General features: G+C 30.2%; 1 protein-coding gene across 4 annotated transcripts in view; it reads right to left on the reverse strand.

Annotated features, from left to right (window-relative positions):
• The window catches only part of LOC107445927 (rab GTPase-binding effector protein 1), a 48,717-nt gene that overhangs the window by 16,918 nt on the left and 5,180 nt on the right, over nucleotides 1-26,619 (reverse strand). For 2 of the 4 annotated variants that reach the window (XM_043042065.3, XM_043042064.3), the window contains exons 1-8: nucleotides 13,916-14,122; nucleotides 9,884-10,084; nucleotides 9,103-9,220; nucleotides 7,825-7,960; nucleotides 6,879-7,091; nucleotides 3,635-3,770; nucleotides 2,692-2,937; nucleotides 1,337-1,470 (exon numbers count right to left, since the gene is read on the reverse strand). In XM_043042065.3, the coding sequence (XP_042897999.1) occupies nucleotides 1,337-1,470; nucleotides 2,692-2,937; nucleotides 3,635-3,770; nucleotides 6,879-7,091; nucleotides 7,825-7,960; nucleotides 9,103-9,220; nucleotides 9,884-10,084; nucleotides 13,916-13,961 (1,230 nt within the window). In that variant the 5' untranslated portion in view covers nucleotides 13,962-14,122. Of the gene's footprint in view, nucleotides 1-1,336; nucleotides 1,471-2,691; nucleotides 2,938-3,634; nucleotides 3,771-6,878; nucleotides 7,092-7,824; nucleotides 7,961-9,102; nucleotides 9,221-9,883; nucleotides 10,085-13,915; nucleotides 14,123-26,619 lie in introns of those variants that run through there. The other 2 variants (XM_043042066.3, XM_043042067.3) reach the window with 2 other exon arrangements.

Consider the following 26,619-nt stretch of genomic DNA (forward strand, 5'->3'; position numbering starts at 1 on the left):
GGTGTTTACCAACAAAACAGTAAAATTTAATGTTAACATCTAATTGGTTCATAAAAGAACCCTTTAAAAAATAAAATATGTGATAAAAAGTTAAAATGAAATCCAGAAAATTAGCATCAATGCAACAATTGTAACGATTTTGCTGTTAGCGATTCAAGAAAATGAGTGATTGGTTGACTTTGCTGAGAAAAAAAAATTATTGGGAGTACAAAAGTTTTCAGTACTAAAACATTCTGAATAATTTTGTTAAAAGAAAAAAATACCCCTAAGGCATCGGAACAAACTTGAACTGTAAATGAATTCAACCCAAGGAAATTAAAAAAATTTAAAAAATAAAAACTTTTTTACGAACAGAAGCAAATATCCTAACCCCTTCTTCCACCTCCACCACAATTTTTGCCTTTCCTAAACTGACTAGTCTTCAAAGAGGTCAAAGATTTCTCCATTCATTTAGCAACATGAGAGGGTTTCATATGGCATTCTAGTTTAGCAGGGTAATAATGGAGAGAATTTTAATGCAAGCAAAGTATTGCTAAGTTGATGATATTTCAACTGTTTGACGATATATTTTTGTCTAAATAAAGTGGATATAACGGATGGTAAAATAATTTAAATTAAGAAAAAAATTCCCCCTTTTCTTTAAATTTCCTTGATTTTTCCAGGTTTTTTCCCTGACTTTTTCAGTATAAAAAAAAATTCCCTGATAATTCCAGGTTTTCTAGTTGGGTGGGCCACCTTGTGTAGAATCTTTGAAATTAGTAAACCTAGGAACCAGAGGTTTTACAATTTTTAAAACTTTTATTTGTTTACATTTTCACTATGCAACTTTAATGCCTAAATTTATATCTTCAAAAATAAGAAATGAAGGTTAATGTATTAAAATAAAAGCTAATAAATTTAGTTAAAATATAACGTTGTTTTAATAATGAATTACTATTTTTTTTAATGTAACATAGATCATAAAAAAAATAAGACAGATAATATCATTTATAAAAGATGTCAATTTAAAGAACTTGTGTTTGATTAATTAATAGTAAAATAATTTTTGACATTAACTATTGGTATTTGTTGAATCAACATTTCATAGAGAACCAAACTAATAAGAGATAACAGCAAAATAAAGGAATCTAAACATTCAAATATAATTATCAAATAATGCCATTATTATATCACACTAAAATGACACTCTTTAAAAGTCTGAAGTTTAACTAATATTTTTTCATGTTACAAAAATTTACAATTAATAACAAATTCAACAACTATAAGTGTTTTAGCAATAAAACAACACAATTAATAACAATTACAACAACAGCAATAAAAAGTTATAGTTACTAACAGCTGATGAAGCCACAGGTATTTCCAATTCATTAGATTTATTGCTCATCAAGAAACTTTTATGACTAATAGAAGGGGATTTTTTTGCTGCCTTAGCAGATGAAGGTCGAGAAAATGGTGACGTTCTGCCTTTATCTAAAAAACAATACAAAAGAACACATTATAAGAATATAAAATTACAATAATCCTTAAAAGTTATAAAATTTTTCATAAAAACTGCAAACTATTAGTAAAGCTCACTGATAACTATTTGTAAGTAAAAACTATTCCACATGATTAAAAAGACTGAATCAAAATGTTAACCTTAATTTGTAAAGAAATATAATAGAAACTTGTTTAATATATATGAAAATTTTATTGTACACAAGTAAGAATACAAGATTGGAGTTTTGAGGTAACATGAGTTAAAAACTTATTCAAATTGTTAAAATAACCCAAAAACCTAAGATAATAATTACAAACACATAATATATGATGTTATTTATAGTATATTTAAAACATTACATACATAAATACTTAGAAATATATGAAATTATATAAATATAAAATTAACAATAAGTAAATTAAAATAGAATTTATAGGTTTTATCAGAAGAAAAAAAAAATTCCGATTATTTTCTTTGAGAGCTCTCATATTTTTCAAAGAATTTTTAAACGGACTAGTAAAATCTCTATATAGTGTAAATAATCTCTTATTTTTCATAAAATATTTCATTTTCTGCCAATAATTTGCAAGTTCTTTTTTCTCCACACATTATAAAATCTTACAATTGCATAAAATTCTAATTATAACATAAGATCATTTTATAAACAGAAGTGTCTAAAGAAAAAATAAATATTTATGGCGGGTGTAAGTTTTAATACTATAAAATAAGAAAGGATTTTGTGGAATTTCGTTTAATATTTAAGGATTTTGTTAAAAATTAAATACCTCACCTTGTATTTTAATATAAAGAATTGATGACATAGATATTATTATTAATATTATTACTTTTTTTTTTTATTATTGTCACATATTCTTTAAAACAATTTTACAAGTAGCTTCTAACAGATATTTTGCAAGCAAATAGTAACATGTATTTATGTAATTTATTATGCTTTTTTCCAGACATTTTTTTTCAATATGTGTAGCTGTATAAGGAAATTTGTATGTAAAATTGAACTTTAAACACTAACTTGAATGTGCTTTTTAAACATGAATAATAATCTTTATGCCAACACCTGTAATCTTTCAGGTTTTTGAAAGTTTCTCATGCAAGTTTTTGACTTGGGGTATGGTTAAAATCGCTAAAACTGTCCAATTTCAAAAACATTCCAACTCAGTAAACAACGAATTTAAACATTTAAATTATCATACCATCAGACGCTTTTTCATTTTCTTTCTTTTCACTTCTTTTCAGTTGCCTTTCAAGCTCTAACCTCTGCTCATCCTTCTTTTTAGCTTCAGCAATCTGTCTTGTTTGCTCTGCTGTTAAAACACTCTGCATACGCTGCATATCCATTATTTGTAGCCTCTGTGTCTCTAAAAACTGGTCATTGGCCATTTGCCATGTTCTCTTTAGCTGAACATGCTCTTTCTTTTCTTTCTCCAATAACTGGCACACTATAAAAATATTTTTAAGTTAAAGCATGCACTTTCTAAGCATAGTCACAGAATTTCCAAGGGAAACAAATGAAATGGTACTGCAGTAATGAACAGTAAGATAAAAATTTTCACATACATATTTCTCAGATTTGACAAAAGGTGTTTTTAATTGTTTATTGGTGTTGCACTTCACTATAAAGGATTTATGATACAATAAAAATTTAACAGTATGTCAGAATTCAGATACAACTAAGCACCAAAATAAAATGTAAGATAAATAAAATTGTAATAATACTCTAAAGTTTCAGAAACCTCTGGTCAAAAGTAGCTTGAATTCTTCTTAAATTCAGATTCATAAATCTCAATCATTCAAGGAAATTCATTCATATGAAAAAGACATTTTTATATTTAGTCAAATAAATTGCTCAATTACTTTTATATAGTATTAATGAAGTAATATTTGTGCTTTTTTGACATTATTTAGCTTTATTCTCTTAATTTCAGAACACTTGCAACAATAAGTTAGTCAATGCTAAAGAATTTTTAAATAAAACAGTCCGCGCAACTAATGAATTGCACAAAAATAGAGAGGTGATTATATTGTATTCTAATTGCATTAAAAATACAGAGATTTTGTTAAGCATCAGTGTCAGAAAATATCAATACTAGCAAGAGCATACAATACAACACATATTAGTAATTTTTCTTTCCTTACCCTCTTGAAGCTCTAGTTTGATTTTGTCCATGTCTTCTTGCATAACTGCTTTTTGAGTATTGAGAACAGCAACATACATCTCTAAATCACTCCGAGATGCCTTTTCAGCTTGTAAACCTTGACACAGAGTGGTAAGCTTTACAAAAAATAAAGAAGAAAGTGAGAAACATTTTTTTTAACTAAATCAGAATGCATAATTGAGCTTTCATTGTCTGAAATAACTGTTACTAAACTTATTTCAAATAATATATAGGTTTATAATTCAAATACAGTGAAACCTCCTGTTATGAACACTCCTGCAAAACGGACACCTCTCAATACGGACATATTTTTAATTCCCCGGGAATCTTTTATGAATAAACCATTACGTACATTCTCCCCAAAGCGGACACTCCCGTAACCGGACGCGGACAGTCATTTTGATCCTGAAACCTTGTTCTTTATCTCTACAAACCGGACACTACTTTTTCTAAATAAATTGCAAGCTAAAAAAATGCAACTTTTCACCATTTTTAAAGCATGTAAATAAAACTTTTTGCCTTATCCATAACTAAAAATATTGTTAAGCTATTTCACCACCGAAAAATTAATCTTTCTCCTGTCACCTTGCCTTATCTTTGTAAAGAAAGGAGAGAAAATGGTACTGCACTCCTGAAATAATTCTGACATCGGCATCTTTTGATCTTTTCATCTGGACCACACAGGTTATGAGACCTCTCAAGTTGAAATGACTTCTCTCAATGCTTCTTCCCCATTGAAAATTTCAATCTGAAGCAATCTTCTTCAATTCTTATCAATTTGAAGACTGTATTTAACACAACTGGGGTTAAAAAAAGAGAACAGAAGTATAATCTTTGAGGTGTTTATATAAATGAAACATTTATTCAGACACTTGATAGCTGATCAATTGTTAATAATCATCTCCATAGGTCCTCACGACTTACAGGTATGCATTACTTTTTTTCTGCGAATCATGGGAGGTTTATTTTCCAAGAAGGTATTAACCATGTTCCCTATCAAATGATAAGTAGGTGTAAGGGGATGTGAACCTAATAATTGAAACGGACTGAGGACAGTACGCTCCTATTTGGTATCATATGTCTAACTTGAGTATCTATGCTAATAGGAAAATTATATTTATTTATCTGTAGCTACATCCAGAATTATGTATTTATATCAAACTTCTTAATATATTCTTTTTTATCATTCTTATTGTTTAAATAAATATTCTTGTAGATATTTACAGTATCCTTGTAGATATTATTTAATTATTTCTTCATCTTAGAGAACACTCTAAAAACAATTTACGGTGTTAAATTTCGTTATTAGGGTACCCTTCCCGTAAACGGACAAAGTTTTTGGTCCCATGAATGTCCGCTTAATGGAGGACAGTACGCTCCTATTTGGTATCATATGTCTAACTTGAGTATCTATGCTAATAGGAAAATTATATTTATTTATCTGTAGCTACATCCAGAATTATGTATTTATATCAAACTTCTTAATATATTCTTTTTTATCATTCTTATTGTTTAAATAAATATTCTTGTAGATATTTACAGTATCCTTGTAGATATTATTTAATTATTTCTTCATCTTAGAGAACACTCTAAAAACAATTTACGGTGTTAAATTTCGTTATTAGGGTACCCTTCCCGTAAACGGACAAATTTTTTGGTCCCATGAATGTCCGCTTAATGGAGGTTTCACTGTAATCTATTTTTTTTCACAATGTGTAAAATAGGTTTCATTTTAGGATTTGAATACTGATAACCGAAATACATATCTAAATCCCACTCTGTAAGACATGACTAGAGTGATAAGCTTATTAAAATAAAAGTAAACAAAATAAATATTCAACAACTGAAATTAAATTATTTAATATAATCGAGGTTCACCATGCCATTTAATATCACTATGAAAAATCCAGTTTTGTTGGGGGGGTTTTTCTTAATACCAGTACTATATATTAAAATTTAACATTATTCAGTCAATGTCTCCATACAAAACTCAGACCTGAATTTATATTACTTTAAAATTATTATTTAATTTAAACAACTTTCACTGTAGTTCAAATGCAATGCAATATCGCTAACTTGAAAATTTAAATTTGTTGCCCTCAGAAAATGCTCACTTCTCTGTAAGTAATGAGCACAAAAAGTGTTTCCTATTATGTGTGAAACAGCCCCCTCTTTCTTCCTCTATTACTACTAAAACAAATGTTGCAAAGGATAAGTTTCTAATCATAACTAAAGTGTTAATGCATTATTACTTCCATTTTCCTACATGGGTGCAAGTTAGCACATGTATGTTAACACAAAATTTATAAAATAACTAAATATTATTTAATGTAGCTAAACTATCAGTTAGGTATTTGGTTAGCATCAAAATGACTAAAAAATATAACCATTTTTACAGCTTTGTTACAAACAATTAACCGTTAAAAAAATTAAATAAACATCATATATCTTTCATCTCATAGATGTACACTAGGGTCATACAGAAATGATTGGCACAATAACTCTCGCAATGAAATTGCACACAATGTGATAGAGAAAACTAATCAAGCTGATTTAAGAAAATATAAGCTATATAGAATGCATAGGTGGCAATGACCACAAACACATTGTGGAAGATAGTACATTCATTTTGTTGCTGTTACTGAGAAGGTAGACACCAATGGTGAAAAGAGACACTGATGGTCAGCATTAGATCGTATGCACGGGGATATAACATAGTGAAATTCTTCATTGCCTAGCGTCAATCAACAGAAACGAAGAATCCTACAGGCATACCAACAACTCTAAGTTGGTTAAGTTCAGCTGTGTAGTCAAATCTGTAGTCAATGAAGGAAAATAAAAGCATACCATACAGCAGCAAAGTGAGCAGACACGTCAGGAATGACTATAGCTAACATTTATCAAGACGTAAGAAGACAAGGGACACTTATTTTACCTGCATGTTCTATCCTCTGCAAATAGAATTAAATTGTTTGAAGGTGGTTTATCAAAACCCTATGGGACTTCAAGTATCAAGTATTCAGTCAAGTATCAGATTTGCATTGACTTGGCTGGAATTACACTGAAGTGATGTATTATCTGTCTTTATTTTATTTATTTATTTTTCGTCAGTACATTGTAACACGTCTAGTGATAGCATTTGTGTCACTCATTTCTGCATGATTAAATTTATTTTTTTTAAAAATTGATAAAATTCACAGCTGTTATATAATTATTTCAAGTACTTTTTCATCTAAATGTTCGACAACTTCAGCAGGACCTTTTCCCTTTATCATTTCTGACAATGAATCTGAGCCTAAACCCTTCACCAAGTCTGCAAATGCAGTTTCATACACTCTTAGCTGCTCATCAGTAGACCGTAATTTGTCTTTCAATGCCTTTATTTCTTCTTCCAATGGAACGACAAGAGAACGTAACATTTCAGCATCTTCTTGTGCCTGATAAAAGGGAGAGAAAAAGACCATACTTAGTATTAAATAAAGAGTATAAGAACACATAAATTTTCTTGCAGTTGTTCATTTGTGTTGCCAGCATAAATCGTAGATAAATGCGATTAAATTAAATATAATAAGCACAATGGAAAGTGTGGAATTGACCACCTTTTTTTCAAATTTATCATTGTCTAAATTAGCCTTGATAATCAAATATTGAATACTGCTACAAATACTTAAATAATAATATGAAATAAAACCTTTACAACTTATCATCAGCCTATACTGTAAGTTAAGCACTAGTATGAACTACTCAATGACTGACTTAAAAACAAATCGGAATTCTTTTGTAATTCATTAGGGGTGCTCGATTCTTATTCAGACAAATTTTATAAGTAGCAAAATTAATTTTTGGATTCAAAAAAATATAAGCTATTAATTAAGTACATAAAATTAGTGAAATGGAAATATCTTTTCTAACAATTACTTTTAAAAAAAATGTGTATCTATGTAATTTACTGTGCTAATTTCAAATAAGTAGCATATATATTGACAACCCCACAACATAATATTTGTTTCTAACAATATAAGCATTTTAGATCCCAAATCAATACAATCTAAACAGTGGTCATCTTAACAATTAATCAATACAACTTTTAAAAAATGAATGAATTTTTAATTAAATGTCTAATCAAATGAAACGAAATGTAAAGTGGTTAAAATAAAGATAATAATTTACCTTCCTCATGCTTTCTTCTAAATTTTCAATACTCTCTCCAGTTGATGAAGTGAAAGGCAGAGGACTACCTAAATTACCAACACGTTTTAGAGATTTTGTTACAGCAGCTAATACTCCTTCTCTGGATATATCAATTCTAAAATAGAGATTAATTTCAGGATATGGATGGGAGAAAAAAGAAAAGCAAGTAAAATAACAAAAGAAATTGTTTAAGTAAACTATACATCAATAATCTTACATAGGTTTTAGAGAAAATTTTATTTTCAGATAAAAAAATAAAAATAAATAAAAAAATTTTAAAAAATAATTATTTAGAAAAAATATTTTTTATAAAAACTAAATTTCAATATTTAATTGTTAACTTCTTCAAGATCCAGATGCTACTTCAGGCAAAAAATTATACAGGGTGGCCATTCTCATGGCATAATCAAATTCCTTGAGAAAACTAATTGTTGACTTTTTCAAGTTCCAGATGCTATTTAAGGCAAAAAATTACATAGGGTGGCCCTTCTTCAGACAAAACCAAATTCCCTGAGAAAACTCTACAAATTATAAATCTTTTTTCTGATTTTAGTTAGCATGATTTTAATCATAATTTAAAATTTTATGCATAACATCTAATTAAAATTTAAATTTTAGTAGGAAAGCAATAATAGCAATTACAAATAAAAAATTTTAAATTTCCTCAATCTATTATTACATTATTTTTTCTATACTCTATTATTATTCTTTGTACCTACATGTTCCTTAATATTTTTTTCTATTTATTAATCAAACTGTAAATTATTAAATAAATACAAATAATGATTTATAATCAAAAATTTCACCATTAATTTTATTCAAAGTTTCAGGTAGATATGAATTGATTTTCAAAAAAGTTTATAACCATAATGTTTTAAAAAGTTTAATTTAAAAAGATTTTGTCTAACAGGAACAACATAAATTATTAATTAGAACCATTAAGATAACATTGATGAAAATATAAATAAATGACAGTACCACTGAACAAGTTTTTTGTTAAATATTGATTGGTTTGTAAAGGAATTTAATGCCTAATAACAGATGGAAACATACTAGAGATAAAATAATGCATGAAGAAAAGTTATCTTTATACTGGAATAAATAATCTAGTGCACAAAATTGCTACAAGTGCACAATAAAAAAGTAAATTGGGAAAACTGCTTTTGTCTCAGTACATCATGTTAAGTTCTAGAATATAATAATAATAGAGATAAAAGACATTAAATAAATTTTAAAATAAGAATATATTTTTATTACTTTTCTTTACTCTTTAGTTCTTGCAATTCTGTTTCTATTCTATCTTTCTCCTTCTGAATCTGATTTATTTCTTTGTCATAACGACTAGTAGTGTTTCTTATTGCATCAGCAACATTCTCTACAATGAAACATGTTTTGTTATAATCAGAAAAGCAACAACACAGTTAACATAGTAATAATTTATTACAGTAAAAGTATTATAAAAGCAAATTGAAATAGTATTTTTTTCGTTTGTGCACTGGTATGAAAGAAAAATGGTCATAATTGATTTGAATTAAAGAAGTTGTATTTGAAGTTGTATAGTTACACAATATTTATACTGTCTGTAGTACAGTCAAAAAAATTATTTCGCAATTTTTAGATGTTTTTCACTGTTAGGTACTTTAGAGAAGGTGTATATTCTGCATTATATATTCACCAATTTTAATATTGATATATTTAGAATAGTCGTAGAAAAGTGAGATCAAAAATATACTTACACTCAATATCATAAATTAATATTTAGAAAAGAAAAAGAAACAATAATCAAACCCCAACTAATCAGAGAAGAAAAATTAAAATTTTGAAGTAATAGTTTATCAAAGAATGTAGATGAAAAGCTTATTTTGGAAAACTACTAGACAAATAAACTGAGTTTTAACCAACCTCCCTTTGCTCCGATGCGCTTTGGTACTAACTGATAAAAAGGGTTGTGAATATAATGGTACACCATATTAAAACATACAAATAGTACTAGACTGGAAATGTAAACCCAAAAACAAATACTAAAAGCTAATGTTACCTTCCATTATTCGTTGTAAAGATGCAACTTCCTCTTTTCGCTTCCTCTGTTCACTTTCCACAACATTTTCTTTCTCACATTCAGCAACTGTCACTAATGAACGACATTCATCTAGTTCAGTTTGCAGGCGCTTCAGCTCTTCCTGCAACTGTTTCACGTCTGAACTTGATGAATTAGAAAATTCACTAACTTGAAGGATATCTAAAAACAGACAATTTGGAAGAAGAAAAAATACATTAATATTGAAAATAAAACAGATAACTTTTTCAAAATATTGAACTTATTTACAGACTCAGATAAAATTAAAAACTCTCTGGGAAGACAAAATCTCAATTAAAAAGCTTTCAGTAAGCAATTGTTTGCAACTTTAATAACTAGTTTGGACAATTTTGTCACCACTACATTTTGGCAAAATTTGTTCAAAAATCATGGATTTATTTAAAAATTTTAATTTTTATAAAACTCTATATTGATTCCTATCTCAAGGATGAGTTTTGTATGCCCTTAAAATAACTAAATTGTATAAAAATACATGTCTGCTATAAATAGTAAAAACTCTTTAAATTATCACTATAGATATTAATTTTCACACTCTCATTTATATTTCAAATAAATCAAAAATTATTACTCTTTTCTTGCTTTTTGATAAATTGTATAGAGTTCAGCTATATATACTGTATCCAAAGTGAAACCTAATTTTCAATATTAACTCCTTAATTTAATGATGTGAAGAAAAAAAATTTTTAGCAATGAAATATAATCAAGAAACAATTATTTAAGAGCATATTTTTTTCTAAAACAATATTTTCATACATTTTTTTAAGGAAATATATACTTATTTCAGAACTATAACCACTTTACTCCACTCTGAGATAAAGTGGATTGATCAAAACTTGTTCTTCTAAATACATTATAGTAAAAAAACAATCAAACAAAATGGATAAGTTATGCTTCATATGTAATCTATGTAAACCTAATGTATAGACAAAATGCATCAAAATTTTCGGTAAAATAAACTTATAAGCTTGGTCTTAGAGCCTTCTTTAAAAGAAGCTTGATTTAGTACCACTACAGCCCACCTGACCCTATTAGATTCAGCATAATCCGTAAGGATAGAACCTAAGAAAAAGAGAAAACTAAGAAACTACTCCATAGACCTGTGACTAAAAGATATTACTAGTTTGAGCACATCTTTAATGGTCTGTTAAAAAATAACTATAAGATTTAAATTTTTAAAAAAAGTTAAAAGCTAACGAGAATTTAAATGAAAAATTGCAATACATGTCTACAATATTATATTCACAATTATGCTACTTTATAGCAAAATAAATAACAAAAATGCATATTATCCTTTTACATTGTTTACTGGTACGAGAGAGCACCATTAATTTTGAGGCCTCACTTATATAGCTCCCCATTTCCATATATAAAGGACACCAGAATAAATTCATTCAAGGATTTTGTTTGTCACTAGGGTAAAACTAAATTTACAGTGATTAGAAGTCAATTAGCAGGAAAAGCCAAAATGTGATGAATGAAAAAAAGTTTTTTAAAAAAATTTATGACTACCAACAAATTAAGTTCTTGTAAAAAATAAGAAACCAAAAATGTAATTATTTCTACATGAGATTGCCACAATTTTTCTAACACTCATACACCCGACAACAGAAATAGACAACAGACTAGCAGGAGTCGCACAACATCCACAAATTTTTTTTCGTCTCAGATTAAAATTGTTGCGACTCTTTTTTAGTATATCTCTAAACTTGCATCCAATTAAAATTATAAAACTGAGATGAAAGAATACCACAAACAACAAAAATAAAAGTAATTTTTAGCACTATATTTGGATTTATTTGACTTACTATGTAAAGTCCCAATGTTCCTTCAAATTATGTTTAAGTAATTATTTTATGGAGAATTTTTAAATATATTAGCAAATTCTGTACACATTACACAAAGCTGAATTTTTACATTAACAGTTTTTGTCTGACTATTCAGGGGTCTGTCCAGGCCGAATTTACTACCGTTTAGCGGTACCTTCACAAATTCAATTTTAGGTGAAACGGTAGTTTCACAAATTCAACTTTAGGAAAAACGGTAGTTTCACAAAATACTTTTTCTTAAAATTTTATTTTTGTATCCCTTAAGAAACGATAAATCTATATTTTTACCATGTTTTTGTATTGATTTTGTAATATAATTTTTAATTTTTCACAAATTATGTCTAAATTTTCACAAAATAGGTACCTTTCAGAAAAACCTGGACAGACCCCTGCTATTTTGGCTGTAGATAAATCTGGGTAGGAAGACAATGCTGCAGATTTCCATGTATTTTATCAGCATCAATTTGCTTTATTTGCTTAAGCCACTGCTTTTAAATATTCTTTGTATCCCGATATTTTATGCAACTATTCAAAGCTTAAAGGCATTAAAAATTAAACTTTTAGAAAACAATCAGTCAAAACGTTACAATCGATACAATATAATAGAATGGTCAAGTTAAGACCAATAAACACATGTGCATACTTTCTTCCTTCCCAATCATCATTTACACAATGAAAACCCATGAAACTGACCACAGACACAACACTACCATTTTTGAACAATGAACTCCTTAATGAACAGCCGCATATCATTTTGTCATACAATGTTTCCTTACTCAAGTTTGTTGCTTTTCAAGCTTTAGCATTAAAATATTGGTATGGAAAAAGTCTATCAGTAAGTAATTCTTGATACAAACAAATTATATAAGCAATAAGATATAAATTTTAATTAAGCTAGGACTTAACGAACTTATTGTTATGGAAAGACTTGATCTTTAATAATGATTAATTTCTTGCTGCAAAAATTACTACCATGTAATTGAAAAAATAAATGAACTTTAACAATGACTTGCACTTACAATCAATTGCCAAACAGTGTAGCTGTATTATTTTCCTCTGGACCTTACCTATTTACACTTAAAATAAGACCAATGTGAATCAACCCACTAGGATTTAAAGTACTACTTCAAAGGACCAGTCTAGAACATTTCATAATAAATAATTCTTCCAAAGTTTGTGTGGTGTTGTTAATAAACTTACAGTTTGTGTTGTGTGACTTTTTAGCTAACTAGACAAAATAAATTGTTTGTGTAGTTAGCTAAAAATTAATTTATTACTTCTCTGTTTGAATAATAGTTATTACTAACATTTAGTGATAGCTAATATAACAATTTTGTTACAAGCAATTCCAAATCTTAAAGTCATCAAGCACATTTGCAAAGATTTACTTTTTAAGTTTTAAAGGTTTTTCATAAGTTCATATTTGCATGGCCCATAAATAAATGTGGCTAAATTCATAAATTGCAGTTTATTTACAATTTTTACCCCCTTCTTTTAAAAACTTATTAGAACTTAATATGATATATGAAATAGAATAAAAAATTGTTGGTGATTTAAATACTATATGCCTACACAAAATGATATTTTCACAATTTTAGGATTTTATAAAAAAAGATAGAAGATAGATTCTCAATAACTTATTAAATTAAAATTAACACTGAATTTATGATCCCAAACCAAAAAATAAAACCAAAAAATTATAATTGCATACGAACTTTAACAAAGTCATAAAAGACAAGTAAATAAGGCAAAATAAAGTTATTAAAGAGAGCTAAGATCACAACATTCAATCACCCGAATTTCAAAACATTTTTTACATAATAAGTGAAAGTGTAAGCTACAATTGACACGAATAAAGGAAAATCACATAAGAAATAGCCATCATAGAGTTGAATTAAGATCTTTATCTTGATGTCAATAATAAATATGTTTAATATATTCAGTTATTGATTCTTTATTTACATCATCATTTCAAAAAGGAAGATCATTATAAGTCTCTGAAAACTCGTGTTGCATTACTTATGAGTAGTTTTTAAATTTATAAAAACAGAGTCAGAGCAAACAAGAAAATCTTAATCATGACAAATTTCGTAAGGTGAACAAATAATAAAGTATAATAAAAAGTAATTAAACTCTGGTTACTCACGATCTACATCGTCATACGCGGTGGAAACTTCAGATGCATCCATCATTGTTTGTCAAGGATTAGGAAGTAGCTTTGACGAAATAAAAATAAATATTTTACTCATGACAGAATTTTTCATTACATGCGCCGAACTATGCAACAAACAGATACAAGTCCATTTTTCGGCAGAACGAAAGTGTTGCCAGGAATTTTTCGAAGTGCAAAACTAGCAGACGGAAAAACCGTTGCCAGAACTAATTTTCAAAATTAACTATATAGTGACTCAACAGTTTATTCACGATTGTAACAGTTATAGATGGCGCTTAAAAAAAAATTCATTACGCATAGCACAATAGTGATTTTAATTTTTTTTAGGAGACTTATCTGAGCATTACGATTGAAAACTACAATTAATAATCGAAAGCTGAGTATTATCTCATTTCCACTGGTTGGTTTATAAAAAGAAGAAGGGGAGTTCTCTCTCCCAAGTTTTATTTTTCCTACTGCTACAGATCATAAATGGTGAGTTTTTTGATAATTGTAAGGAAGATGATCGTAGATTAGATGGATCAGGTGTTAAAGTTCCCTTGCGGTTAGGCTAATTATGGTAGGGTTTCGTAGTTATCTATCTATGTTACGCAAATGCGGTTAGTTTCATCAAAAAGTCTTCCACGAAGGCGAATTTCTCCCAATACTTGATCCAAGAGTTCCCTTGTCTTCTGGATTGATATCAAAATAGCAAGGCCACGGAGATGAACATTGGTACCAGCAAACCCAAAATCGGGTCGTCTGTTCATCGACGGTTATAAATCAAGTGTAACTCGAGCGTGATATAAACAAACCCAAGCTTGAAACAAATCAAACTTTCAAGTCTATTTTCTTTTAACATTTCCTTATTTGATCGGCACACTCTACCTTCTAAATGGCAACTCGATACAGCAAGACTGGGTGTTCTGGGCGTGAAATGCACTGAACTAAACTAGATTTTAAATTACCTTCGTTGTCAAAATTTTAGAAACTAATTAAACAACCATTTTCACCCAATAGACTTGAATCAAGCGCACTCTACGCCTGGGAAATGCCACTTTATAAACCCTGGAATAAAAAATACTCATCCTGGTGGGAGTGTACACCCTTTTTCATGGTGGAGAGAGAATCCTACAACCACCTCAGAGGAACCTGGTTAGAACCCAGGCGATTGACAATCATTACTCTCTACCATTTCTCCAGATTGGTGTTTATGGAAACTCGAACACGCAACTATACCATTCCTAGACAGATAGCAGCATTGCACTATTCCACCTTGTTTCACAGTTCACCTTGATTCGCTAAAGAAAACGATTCACAAGCAACGTCAAGGCCTGAACTGCACTGAAATAGCAACTTCTATCACAGGCACGCAGCTTCTGAGTCTCGTGAAACACTCAAGACTGACAACGAGACAGATATCTCACTCAATGGAGGAGGAATATGAAACGGCATCTTTATAAAGTGCAGTATGCATCCTTTTCTATGGTGCAGTATACATCCTTTTTTATAGTGGTTTCAGAATCTTACTACTACCATTGAGGTCCTTGGTTTGATCCCTTTGTCTGCCAACTAGCATCATTCCCTGAACCTCTCCAAACACCTTCATGGTCCCTTGATCAAACATTTACTTCATTTTCTCAGAGGAGAGTGTATGAGGAATTCCTCATAATGACTTCCACCAGATTGACCCATCATTGACCCCACTTACGAAGATATTTATGACTCGATCTAATGTCTTAAGATCTACGTACAATGCCGGGCGTTGGTTTTAAAGTCTCCGGCAAAAACTTTATTGTGTTTCCATTGCTTCATTGTCCTCTCAACAACAACCGATTCTTGTTCGTCAGATTCAATGCGTATAGCTCATCTGTCGCTTATCGATCAAATATTCATTTCATTTCCTCCATTTTTTTTCTAAAATTGGTCCCGACTGAAAGACCCTGATTCTACGATAATTTTAGATTGAGAAAATGAAATGGTTTTACACTAAATGACAAAAAAACTTTTACAAAACGTACTGACAACCACTAGGTTTTTTTCCCCGAAAAATCTATTTTCGCAAAATTTAGAGTACATTTTTCACAAAACATGATTTTATTTTATAAAAAGTCTAATACATGATCTGCTAGTAGATCTTATCTATATTTTTACGTTACAGCTTTATCGTGTTGAGTAAAATAGTTTTTTGGAAGCATTAAACTTAAGGTGCATTTATTATAACATATATGCTGCAATCACTAGGGAAAATTTGAGAAATTCCCTTGTGAAACAATTAATTGGATCGTGCAGCTGAGCAACTGATTTTCAACGCTGCGATTTATACGAAAAATTCACTATGTCCTTAATTCAGAGAAAATGCTGCCAGACAGCAAGATTAATGTGCTGCTGCGAAGTCGAACATCTGATGGTCAATATAGAACAAGCTTCCGTCTTAAACCCCAATCCTTTTCACAATTTCTGCATCGGGACTAAAAACGTAAGTAAATGGACTATTCTGTCATAGTTATAAATAGCGTGCATAATGTTTCGAAATAAATGACAAACCCAAAAAAAGTGGTTTTTAGATACAAGTTTTATTTCGAACTTAATTTTCCTCGAGTTTTATTTTAAATTCTTAGTTTTTTCATGCCCTATTCAAAAACTTGCAAGCCCCATTTGTCATACATTTAAAAATATTTTCTCCATAATTACCAAGGATGCCAACTGCTCCGCTTTCGGTGAAAAGAATTTTTTAGAGTAGTAGCGAATTAAGAACTAAAACTTATTAATTGCACTTAATTTCGCCCATACTTTAAACAGCTCACTAAGAAATAAATCATGTAAAGTGGCATGTTATATGAACAACTGAATTATTTAAATGTCATAGTGGACAACAAAACTTTTAATAAATTCACTAACACAAGAATTAACACAAATATTTCTACCACTAGAAAAACTATTTTCCCAAAGCGGAGCAAACTGGCATTTCTGAAATAGTTACTTTTTAAGTAAAATAGCTATAATTATTTTTAGATTCAATTTAAAATGTATCCAGATGTATTTTTTTTACAATTCGATGAAAGCAAAGCGCAACGACGAAGCTGCCCTGAATGAAGTTACTTATTTTAAGTGTCAAGGGAATGTTGCCTTCCAGTGGAAGTGAATAGAATGAGACCAACTTGCTACTGCTCGACCACGGAAGTCATAAATAGGAGGAATATCTTGAGCGCTGAAGTTGAGTTTGTAGTTTTCATTGTGTAACTCATATCTGTGTTACAACTTTTAAAGATTTTAAAACCAAAATAAGGGGTTAAGTTCCTAAATAATTCCTGATAATATAAAGTAAATATGCAACAATGTTTTATAGTTTTGTACTTATAAATTCAATAATTCTTGACTTAACTAAATTTTACATAACTTATTATAAAAGTAAATATTATTCATACCGCAATATTATTTACAATTAACAATTGTAAAATGATTAATAAATTAAATTTAAAACATGTGTTTTTTTGAATAAGAGGTTGCGTATTAAGATACTGTCATAAGATTACTAAATATGAAAGAAACACTGCTTTTATGCTTTTATCTTTAAGTTTTTAATTAGGAAAAATGATCAAAATCAAAAAAGTAATAATAGCATAAAATATTACTCAGGAAGTATAATAAATCAATATTACTGGGAAATACTGATGAATATTTTACAAGTAAAAAATATCTTTTTAACTTTAGTTAATTTTATGCTGATAACAACGACATGTAACTGGATCTTTTTGTTTACAACCTTAGCATGTGACTTTCTTCCCAATGAATGCACCAACAACAATCAGAAAATGTTTTAGAACATTTTTTGTATTATGCTAATAGTAGAAATACTTTATTTACGTCATACTAGATCTGCGCAATGACAGGGCTAAAGAGAATAGAAGGGCTGGTTCACTCCTTTGAAGAAACTCTCGCCGCGCCAATCCTCCAATTTTCTCTAGTGACGTCACTTCGGCGCAAAACTCGCACTTTTACTTCAAGAACAGAGCGTTCGGCCTTACTAGCTCAAACTAATACTGGAGCATTTCCTTTTGTGACATATTCTAAGACATTTATTGTTTTCTACAATGATTTTCCTCAGTTTTTGCCGTGAATTTGCAAAATTTTAAAACTATTAACGAAATGCTAGTTTGCTCGATTACAACTTGCAAAAATTCTGATAGAAAAACAAAAGGAAGAAATATAATTTTCCGCGTGTTCCCTAAAGTAAATGAACAACTATGTAAAGAATGGATTCCGAAATGACTCAGTTAATATAAAACAGCAATACGTTTTTTCTATCGTTAAGAACTTTAATAAAAATTCGTTATCTAAATAGAAACCGCCTCGTTACTTCGAAAAGAAAGGCATGTGAAAAAAATTAAAAAATGGATGAAGTCAAAGAAAGTTAAAACGTAAGTAAAAAGTATAAATAAAATATATAGCGTACAGTTGAAATTCTCCTAATTTCATAACTTATTTTTTTAATGTAGTTATTCTATATATTTATGATTCTTTTAAAAATTATATTCTCTTGAATTTAAATATCTATAAATTATATCATCTTAAATTTAAATATCTATAAACAATTGTAAAATTTCTAATGTCATTATGAATCTAAATTATTATTTTGTTTCAGTAATTAGCGGTAAAGGTTGATGTTTCCTAATGATTAAGTAAGAACAAATTGCTATTAACGGCGTATTTTAAAATCGAGGATTCTAAATTTATCTCAACTTATTGTTATAAAAGAATATGTAGATAAAAAAGTGTCGATATATGCTCTCATTTTTCTTAATAATTAAAGTTGAAACTGAACTTTTTAAAATAAAGTATTTATAGTGTCATTTTCGCCAACTAGTAAAATATTTTCATAAGTTTGAAATGGTATTTTTTTAATATAATGGCCAAGAAAGTTTTTTTGAACTATGTTTATGAATGAAAATAATGTGTTAATTACGCAAAGTTTGAAAGTTAATAACCAGAAAAAGTCTAACTTACTTTTACAAGGAGAAAGATTCAAAGTTATCATAATATCTTTGCGTGCGATCTTCCGAGATCTGTGGACACAGTGACGTCATGAGGAGGGAAATCGTAGCTTCAGCTCTAAGAGCGGAGTGAACTAGCCCTTCTATTCTCTATAGCCCTGGCGCAATGAGCTATTGGCGACAGTCAGGGAAAGATAACTGAGGATGATCTGAAGACGCACTCACAATTCTGATTTTCTACAGAGAAGATGTTTCACCCACCTTGGTAGCCCAACTTCCTGCGAGCAAAGTCAAGCACTTAGCGGTGAAGCAGGTAACGGAGACTGATATTGCTCACTTTCAGTCTCTTCGCTAGCTGATCCAAGTGGTAAAAGAGCGGAAACTAGGTATAGTTCAATGAGTAAATGCCCATGAGGCCACCTGAGTACCAGCACTGAGAGATTATTTTCTACCTCAAAGAATTAGTTACACTGATACTAGTGAGTAATTAGTAGTTGGCTGTTAGTGAGTAATCAGTAGTTGAGTGTTAGTGAGAATAATAATAAGAAAATAAAAGAAGGAATGATAAAACATAGAAAAGCAACATAAACAGTTACACATCAAAGTGTTCAAACAATTGCTTACAGACCACTGCTACTGTGGCTTTACTTCGGTGATTCATTAAGAACTACTGTGGGACACTATACTAATATATAAATCAAGTTATTGTGCTGTAAACGTGGAAAATAATTCTAATCAATAGGCAATTAATTAATTTCTTTTGTTACACATAATTCAGGTTTATATACTCATCACAAAGTGCAGCTTTTAAGCCTCGTACAAGTTGAAGAACAGGAACAATACCAAAATGGAAATACAAAGAAGAATTACTATAGCCAATAACTGTTTTAATGGAATTCGAAAATACTTAAAATCTAACGTAATTCTTAGAAAAACAAAGGTCTTATAATATAAATCTCTTATAAGATCAATTTTAACATATGCTTGTAAAACCTGGACCATATCTTGTACGGATGAGGCTATATTGGGCACCTTTGAACGAAAGGTCTTGAGAAGTATTTTTGGAGGGATTAAAAAAAAACGGTGTGTGGCTTAGAAGATTAAATCTAGAGCCTTATCACTCATATAATGAACTTGACATTATTAACTTTATTAAGCGACAAAGAATAAAATGCGCAGATCACGGTACCATACCACAAGAAGAGTTTTCAATGCCAGACCAGTTGGCACACTAAAAAGAGATAGGCGGAATTTGAGATGGATAGTTGGCTTAGAGAAAGACCTTCTGGTCTTAAATACTAAAAATTGGAAAACACTAGCGAAAAAAGAGGTTAGCCTGGAAAAAACTTCTTGAGAAGGCCAAGGTCTACCCTGGGCTGTCGAACCATTGATGATGATGACAAGTTGAAGAACGGATAGCGATGATTTCGATGAGCACAAGATAGCGATGAACCCAGGTCAATGACAGAACCATAAACGCAGAGCGTCCTGTGGTCCCTCAAAATTGTTTTAGTGGTAGTTCACTTACTATCAGGTACCAGGTAAAAATTCACCTGGTTCAGCAACCTTTTAAATGCATAAATTTCCTGTAAAAATTGCCTGTATAAATTTCCCCCATAGTCATATTATATTGCTTAACTCTTTTACACCCCGAAGGAGCCGTTGTTGTTGTTGTTAATTTACGTCGCACTAGAGCTGCACAATGGGCTATTGGCGACGGTCTGGGAAACATCCCGGAGAATGATCCGAAAACATGCCATCACAATTTTGATCCTCTGCAGAGGGGATGGCACTCCTGCTTCGGTAGCCCGACGACCTGCGCGCGAAGTCGAGCACTTTACGGTAGCACAGTTTAACGAGGACCAATACCGCACACCCTCGGTCCCTACACAGAATGATCCAAGTGGTTACCCACCCGCACACTGACCGTAGCCAGTGATGCTTGACTTCGGTGATCTGCTAGGAACCGTGTCTTAACGATCAGTCCACTGCGGGACCCGAAGGAGCCATTTACCTTTTCATCTTAATTTTTGAAGTCGTGAGGTAATTTTCATCATGAGTTTTAAAAACAGAAAAGATAATAAAAGGAAAAATTATCATGATATAGAAAAAGTAAAAATAATTTTGAACTATTTGCTGCAATTGCAACGCCATTGACTGAATCACAGCACCAATAAGAAATCATAGTTATGAACAGTTAGAGAAAAGACTGCAGTGCCAATCGCTTGTAGTGTTATAATTTTAGTTTAAAAATTAAATAATAGGTATCAATAAAAGATTAAAAATAGTTAAGAATTAATTGAATTTATCTGATAAAATAGCATCGCTAGTGAAAAAGTGGTCTAGGATCTGATTTTGGAATCTTCAATTAACATTTCTGTTTTAAAAATATTGTTGTAGTAGTTTGCGACTTATAATTTTTGTGATTTCTCATATAATTGTGCGTCAAGTGTCATTAAAGATTCAGTGAGGGTCCTTAATATAAAATATCTATGTCAATAGTAAGTCATCTAGGTTTTTTAATTATGAGTAGGTTTATTTTTGGGCATTAATTTCAACCTTCCAGTTAGAGCACCAGGTTTCAAAATCATGTATTTTTGTCCGTAGTTTATTATTGACATTTGCAACAGATCTAGATTTGACTATAACCCATGTATCATCTGCAAAATAAGCAGTAAGGCTGCTATAGTCCTTTCAATCGATAGGAAAGTTATAGATGTAAAATGTATTTAGTATTGGACAGAGAATACTGCCCTGCATTCCCCCTATGTATAACATAACTCTGAGTTTGAGTTATCAAATTATTGTGGTAATCTGGAATGTATCATTTAAATTATTTTTTTTAAATGATATAGATTTTATGACGAAAGCTTATAGATAACTATAATAGTTTTGAGAGACTATTGGACGCCCTGGAAATGCTATAATACTTCTCTGTGAACAGAACTATAATATGACACGGCAGATTTATTGTGGCCTTGCAGGAAAAAATGAATTATTTTAATTTTAAACTTTACATTTCTGTTTATTAATTATTAGTTGACAAAATTAAATTGCACCAAAAAGAGCCATCTCATTTTATATAAACCCTGAGTTTACGACTGGCAGGCTCAGTGCTAACGCATTATAACTTTTTTTAAATTCATATTTGTTTACATTTCTAAGAGTGAGACGCGATTTTAGCAAAATTTACGAGTCCACGGAATCTGAACAATTTCGTAAGCTTTCCTATAATTCTGTTCCAGTTTTTAAAAGTTTGAAATGCAAAGTTATTTAAGGCAATATCTTGTGAGTTTCTAATATTTCAAATTTTAGAATGTTTCAAACATTATTTACATACAAATTTAATTTAGTTTACCTGGTGTTTAATCCAGTTTATTTTATTTTTAATGTTGATCTATTTCAAAAAGCTCAGTACATCAAAAAGAAAACAACAATATTTCTGCATTATAATTTTGTTTTAATGGAATTTTCCTTTTTATGATTATTACTCGGGGGCTAAGCACGCTGTTCGCTGACGCTCACCAACCCCGATGATTGCTACGCAATAATTGCTGTTTCTTGGCATAAAACAGTTGAAATTATTGCTCTAAAAATATATGTACTAAAAAGAACATTTGTGCCGCCACTTCCCTTATGAATAAAATATAAATAATATTAATAATATTTCCCTTAATATATTTCCCTTATGATACTTATAAATAAGTACTAGGAATATAAATATTTTTTCTAAGTAATCATTTTTTGAAATAATATTTAAAATTAAAAGTATATTGTTACAGTAAATTTGGCGAATTCAAAACTGTATTTTAATATTTTTACTTACCAAACGGGCGGATGTATTTTAAATGCAATATTTGCATTCATCACTTTTTGCATGACGCTGAAGTCCCGCAGTGGACTGATCGTTAAGACACGGTTCCCAGCAGATCACCGAAGTCAGGCATCACTGGCTACGGTCTGTGTGCGGATGGGTGACCACTTGGTTCAGTCTGCGTAGGGACCGAGTGTGTGCGGTATTGGTCCTCGTTAAAGGCTTCTACCGTAAAGTGCTCGACTTCACGTGCAGGTCGTCGGGCTACCAAAGCGGGGCTGCCATCCCCTCTGCAGAAGATCAAAATTGTGATGGCATGTCGGATCATCCTCAGGGATGGTTCCCAGACCGTCGCCAATAGCCCATTGCGCAGCTCTAGTGGGACGTAAATGAACAACAACAAGCATTAAGCTGAAAGTTAAGTTCTAAATCATTAAACGAATGTATTTAACCGTAATTCATAATAGTATATTAATGTCATTTGCACCAAAAAAATAATAATTGTAAAACGGTTAATAAGGTCAGACACCAATTTAAATAATTTTTTCTTAAAATTTATAGTAGAATTACAATATTCTAACATATCACCAGGGCCGGATTAAGCGTACGCGGGGCCCTAGGCCATTCAAATTTGGGGGGGCCCTTCGATTAAGTTGTTTTTCTCGTATATTTTTAATTTATTCAACTATAAAAGTATTTATCTATCTTTTTATTTAAGAAAGTATATTTAAAATTAAAATAAACAATAATAAATTAAATTTTACTTTATTTTGTTAAATTAAAACTAAAAAATAATCATAACATTTTGAAAAAATTTTAATATCTATTTGAAATTGATTTTTTTCAAAAAACATCATTGTTTTTCTTAATTTTTTAAAATTATTTTCAAAAAACCCATTTTAAGGGGGCCCCTAATCATTGGGGGCCCCTAGTCTGGCCTAATGGGTAATCCGGCACTGCGTATCAATAACAGCACAGGTCACAAGGCACCTTTAAATTAGGGGAACAAGAATATATATATATAGGAAAACAATACTTTTGTGACTTAAATTAATTTTGTGCTGATGACATTAAATAAGAAAACTAATGTGGGAAAACTGGATCCTATAATGTGATTTTCCGGCTAATAAAAATACACCAACAACAGGGGAGATGGATATTACATAGATGCATCCAAGGTTAAGGCGGGACCCGAGCCTGCTTCCTCCACATTACAAGGCGTTGAATAGAACAGTGATCTACTGGTCCCGAAAATTTTATTGATCTTTATTTTCAAATTCTGGATTTTCTAGAAGTTGCGTCTCAGTAAATTTTTAAGATAAATTTTTGGATACTATTCCGAACCCTTGTTATCAAGAGGTTTATGAAATGAAAAGTAGTATATAACAGAACTACTGAGAGAGATTTGTATTAGAAAAATTCCCGTTATAGGAAGACATCTTACTTAATATATTTATTTCAATCGCTTATAAATTATTTTGCCATAGAGGCTTTAGGCGCCATGAATTGACTCATTTTCTATAAGTAGTTAGCTCTTAGTTATCCCTACGAAGATAGTTAAATCAGCCCATCTTATCTTTTATTTTACTTATCCATTATCAAATATTTGGTTCAAGATAATGTTTACTCAGCAGATAAATAACGTCACGGCACTGCTAACATGAAGAATTTGATTGTACTAATAAAGATAAAACTAAGCTACAGGGTTATTGTGAAAAGGAGAATATACTAGATATTTTGGAGAAACTAATCTTACCAGCTGAAGTTTTCAATTTTGACCAAGAATGATAACAAAACTATTCGAACATTTAAAGTCTAAAAAGCAATGTTAAAATATTTTTGATAATCACCTGGAGTTTTGAAAAAATATATATATGCCCGATTTAGAAATTCGGAGAATGAATAGGTACGGAAAATATTGAGCAGAGCTAATTAACCAGACATGCATTGTAAAATATAATGGATTTAATAAGAGCTTGAAAAAAATAATTAGTGGTAAACCAAAGTGTACAAAAAATCATTTTTATTTCCCACTTGTATATACCAAGAGAAAAATAATTCTTTAAGTTGGCAAATATTATGTTTTCCCATATGACTCTTGGTTTTTTTTTATTTAAAGATTGAATATAGGTTTTTAAAGTTTCACGATAAATCAATAATTCAAATATTAGTTAGATAATTACGCTTTTAAGTTGTGGAAATACTAAAATCTAAATTTTGAAATATAGTTTAATTTTTAGAAAATTATTCCTAACTTAATTATTTTACCAAAACTTTACCAGACCAAATCTTTCTCAACAACCGTACAAGCTATCAGTTATGCGCAGACTACTTCAATAAATTAGATTTAAAATTATTTCGACCAGTACAACATATAAATAATTCATATATGATATGTAAGAGAACTGATAGTTGTAATTACACTACTCTCAAAAAAAAAAAACTTTTATTGCTTTTTCGATAATTTTATTGCCTTCAATTTGGTTTGAAATAAAATCAAAAAAAGATAATTAAATTAAATAATTTTTACCATTAAACCTCTTATAAGGGTCTAGATAGGTAAAAAGTTCTAAAGCACGAACATTTGTAACAACCATGGCAAACAAGAATAGTATTCTTTGGTCAAGGTATTCTCCAGGTATTCTTTGGCCAAGGTAACAACGATTTACATTTGGGTTCCTCCTTAATTTGTAAAGATAATCCATAAAAATGATTGTTTTCTCTAATTTTTTTCGCAACTCTTTTACTTATTTTCTACTCATTCCAGCTATCATTCTCCCTTTTTCTCCCTCAAACAACCCCTAATAACAAAACTATTTCGACACAAGTTAGTAGGATAAAGAACGGGTGACATTAGGAAGGATGCTCTCTTGCTATGAATCTTCCCAATTTTCTTGAGAGATATATGGTATTTTTTCGAGAACGGGGAGTTTAATTATTTTAACGGTTAAATCTCTTCTATAAGGATACAGACAAAAGCTCTAATGCTTGAGAAATTGTAGCCATAAGTAAAAGTTTGGCGAGAATTGCCCTTCTCCTAACTTTTTGCTTATGGTACTAGCGTGATAGAACTTATTATTCTGGCTCATACGTTGTACCAGCCGTAAGCAAAGGATAAAACTGTAAAAAAAAAGTTTTGAAAAAAAAATGAATGAAAAAAAAGTCATAAAAACATCACTCTCAATATTTGAGTGTTTTTATGATATATTTTTGATAGTCCAACGGTAGTGAACTCGCCCAAAAAAACCTTTTCAACGAATTTGGATAAAACTAAGGAAAAAAAATGACCAATTATCTCTCTGACTTTTAATATAATTGTTTACACATTACTTATATATAGTACTAAACAAGATCTTTTAATTCTAATTTTCTAAAAATTCTAATACGTTATTAATGTTACCAAAAGGAAATTTTTTTTCTAAAACTATGGCAATGACGTAGTAGTTAGAGGTTAAATAAAAAACGATCGATTTTTCTAACATATTTCACAAATATTTGAGCTTCTAGCCATTTTCTCACTCTCTAACACCCTCAAATAATAAAAATACTTAGTTAGAATTTTGACTAAAAACGGAGGCAGAGTTCCAGAAAGCCTCGCAAAAAAGTTTGAGTGATACGATTTGGCGATGCGAGGCTCCCTAAACTATTCCTTGCAAACGCTTTCAGCTGAAATTATCACCAAATATTTTTATTCCTTGGCGATAAAAAAGGAAGCGAGAAGCTTAACTATCTAAAAATAAATTTTTTAAAAAATCGTGTTACAAAAAACGTTATAATTCAAAATTAAAAAGTGAGCCGCGATGGCTCAGGGAGTAGAGCGTTGAACCGGGGTTCGATCCCGGCGATGGCTGGTCGATACGAATTTCGCATCCGACTTGCACCGACCACAG

The sequence above is a fragment of the Parasteatoda tepidariorum genome, chromosome 6, assembly GCF_982258835.1.
Source record: "Parasteatoda tepidariorum strain Cologne lab strain chromosome 6, Ptep-v5.0, whole genome shotgun sequence".
In the NCBI taxonomy this organism is placed as follows: domain Eukaryota; kingdom Metazoa; phylum Arthropoda; class Arachnida; order Araneae; family Theridiidae; genus Parasteatoda; species Parasteatoda tepidariorum.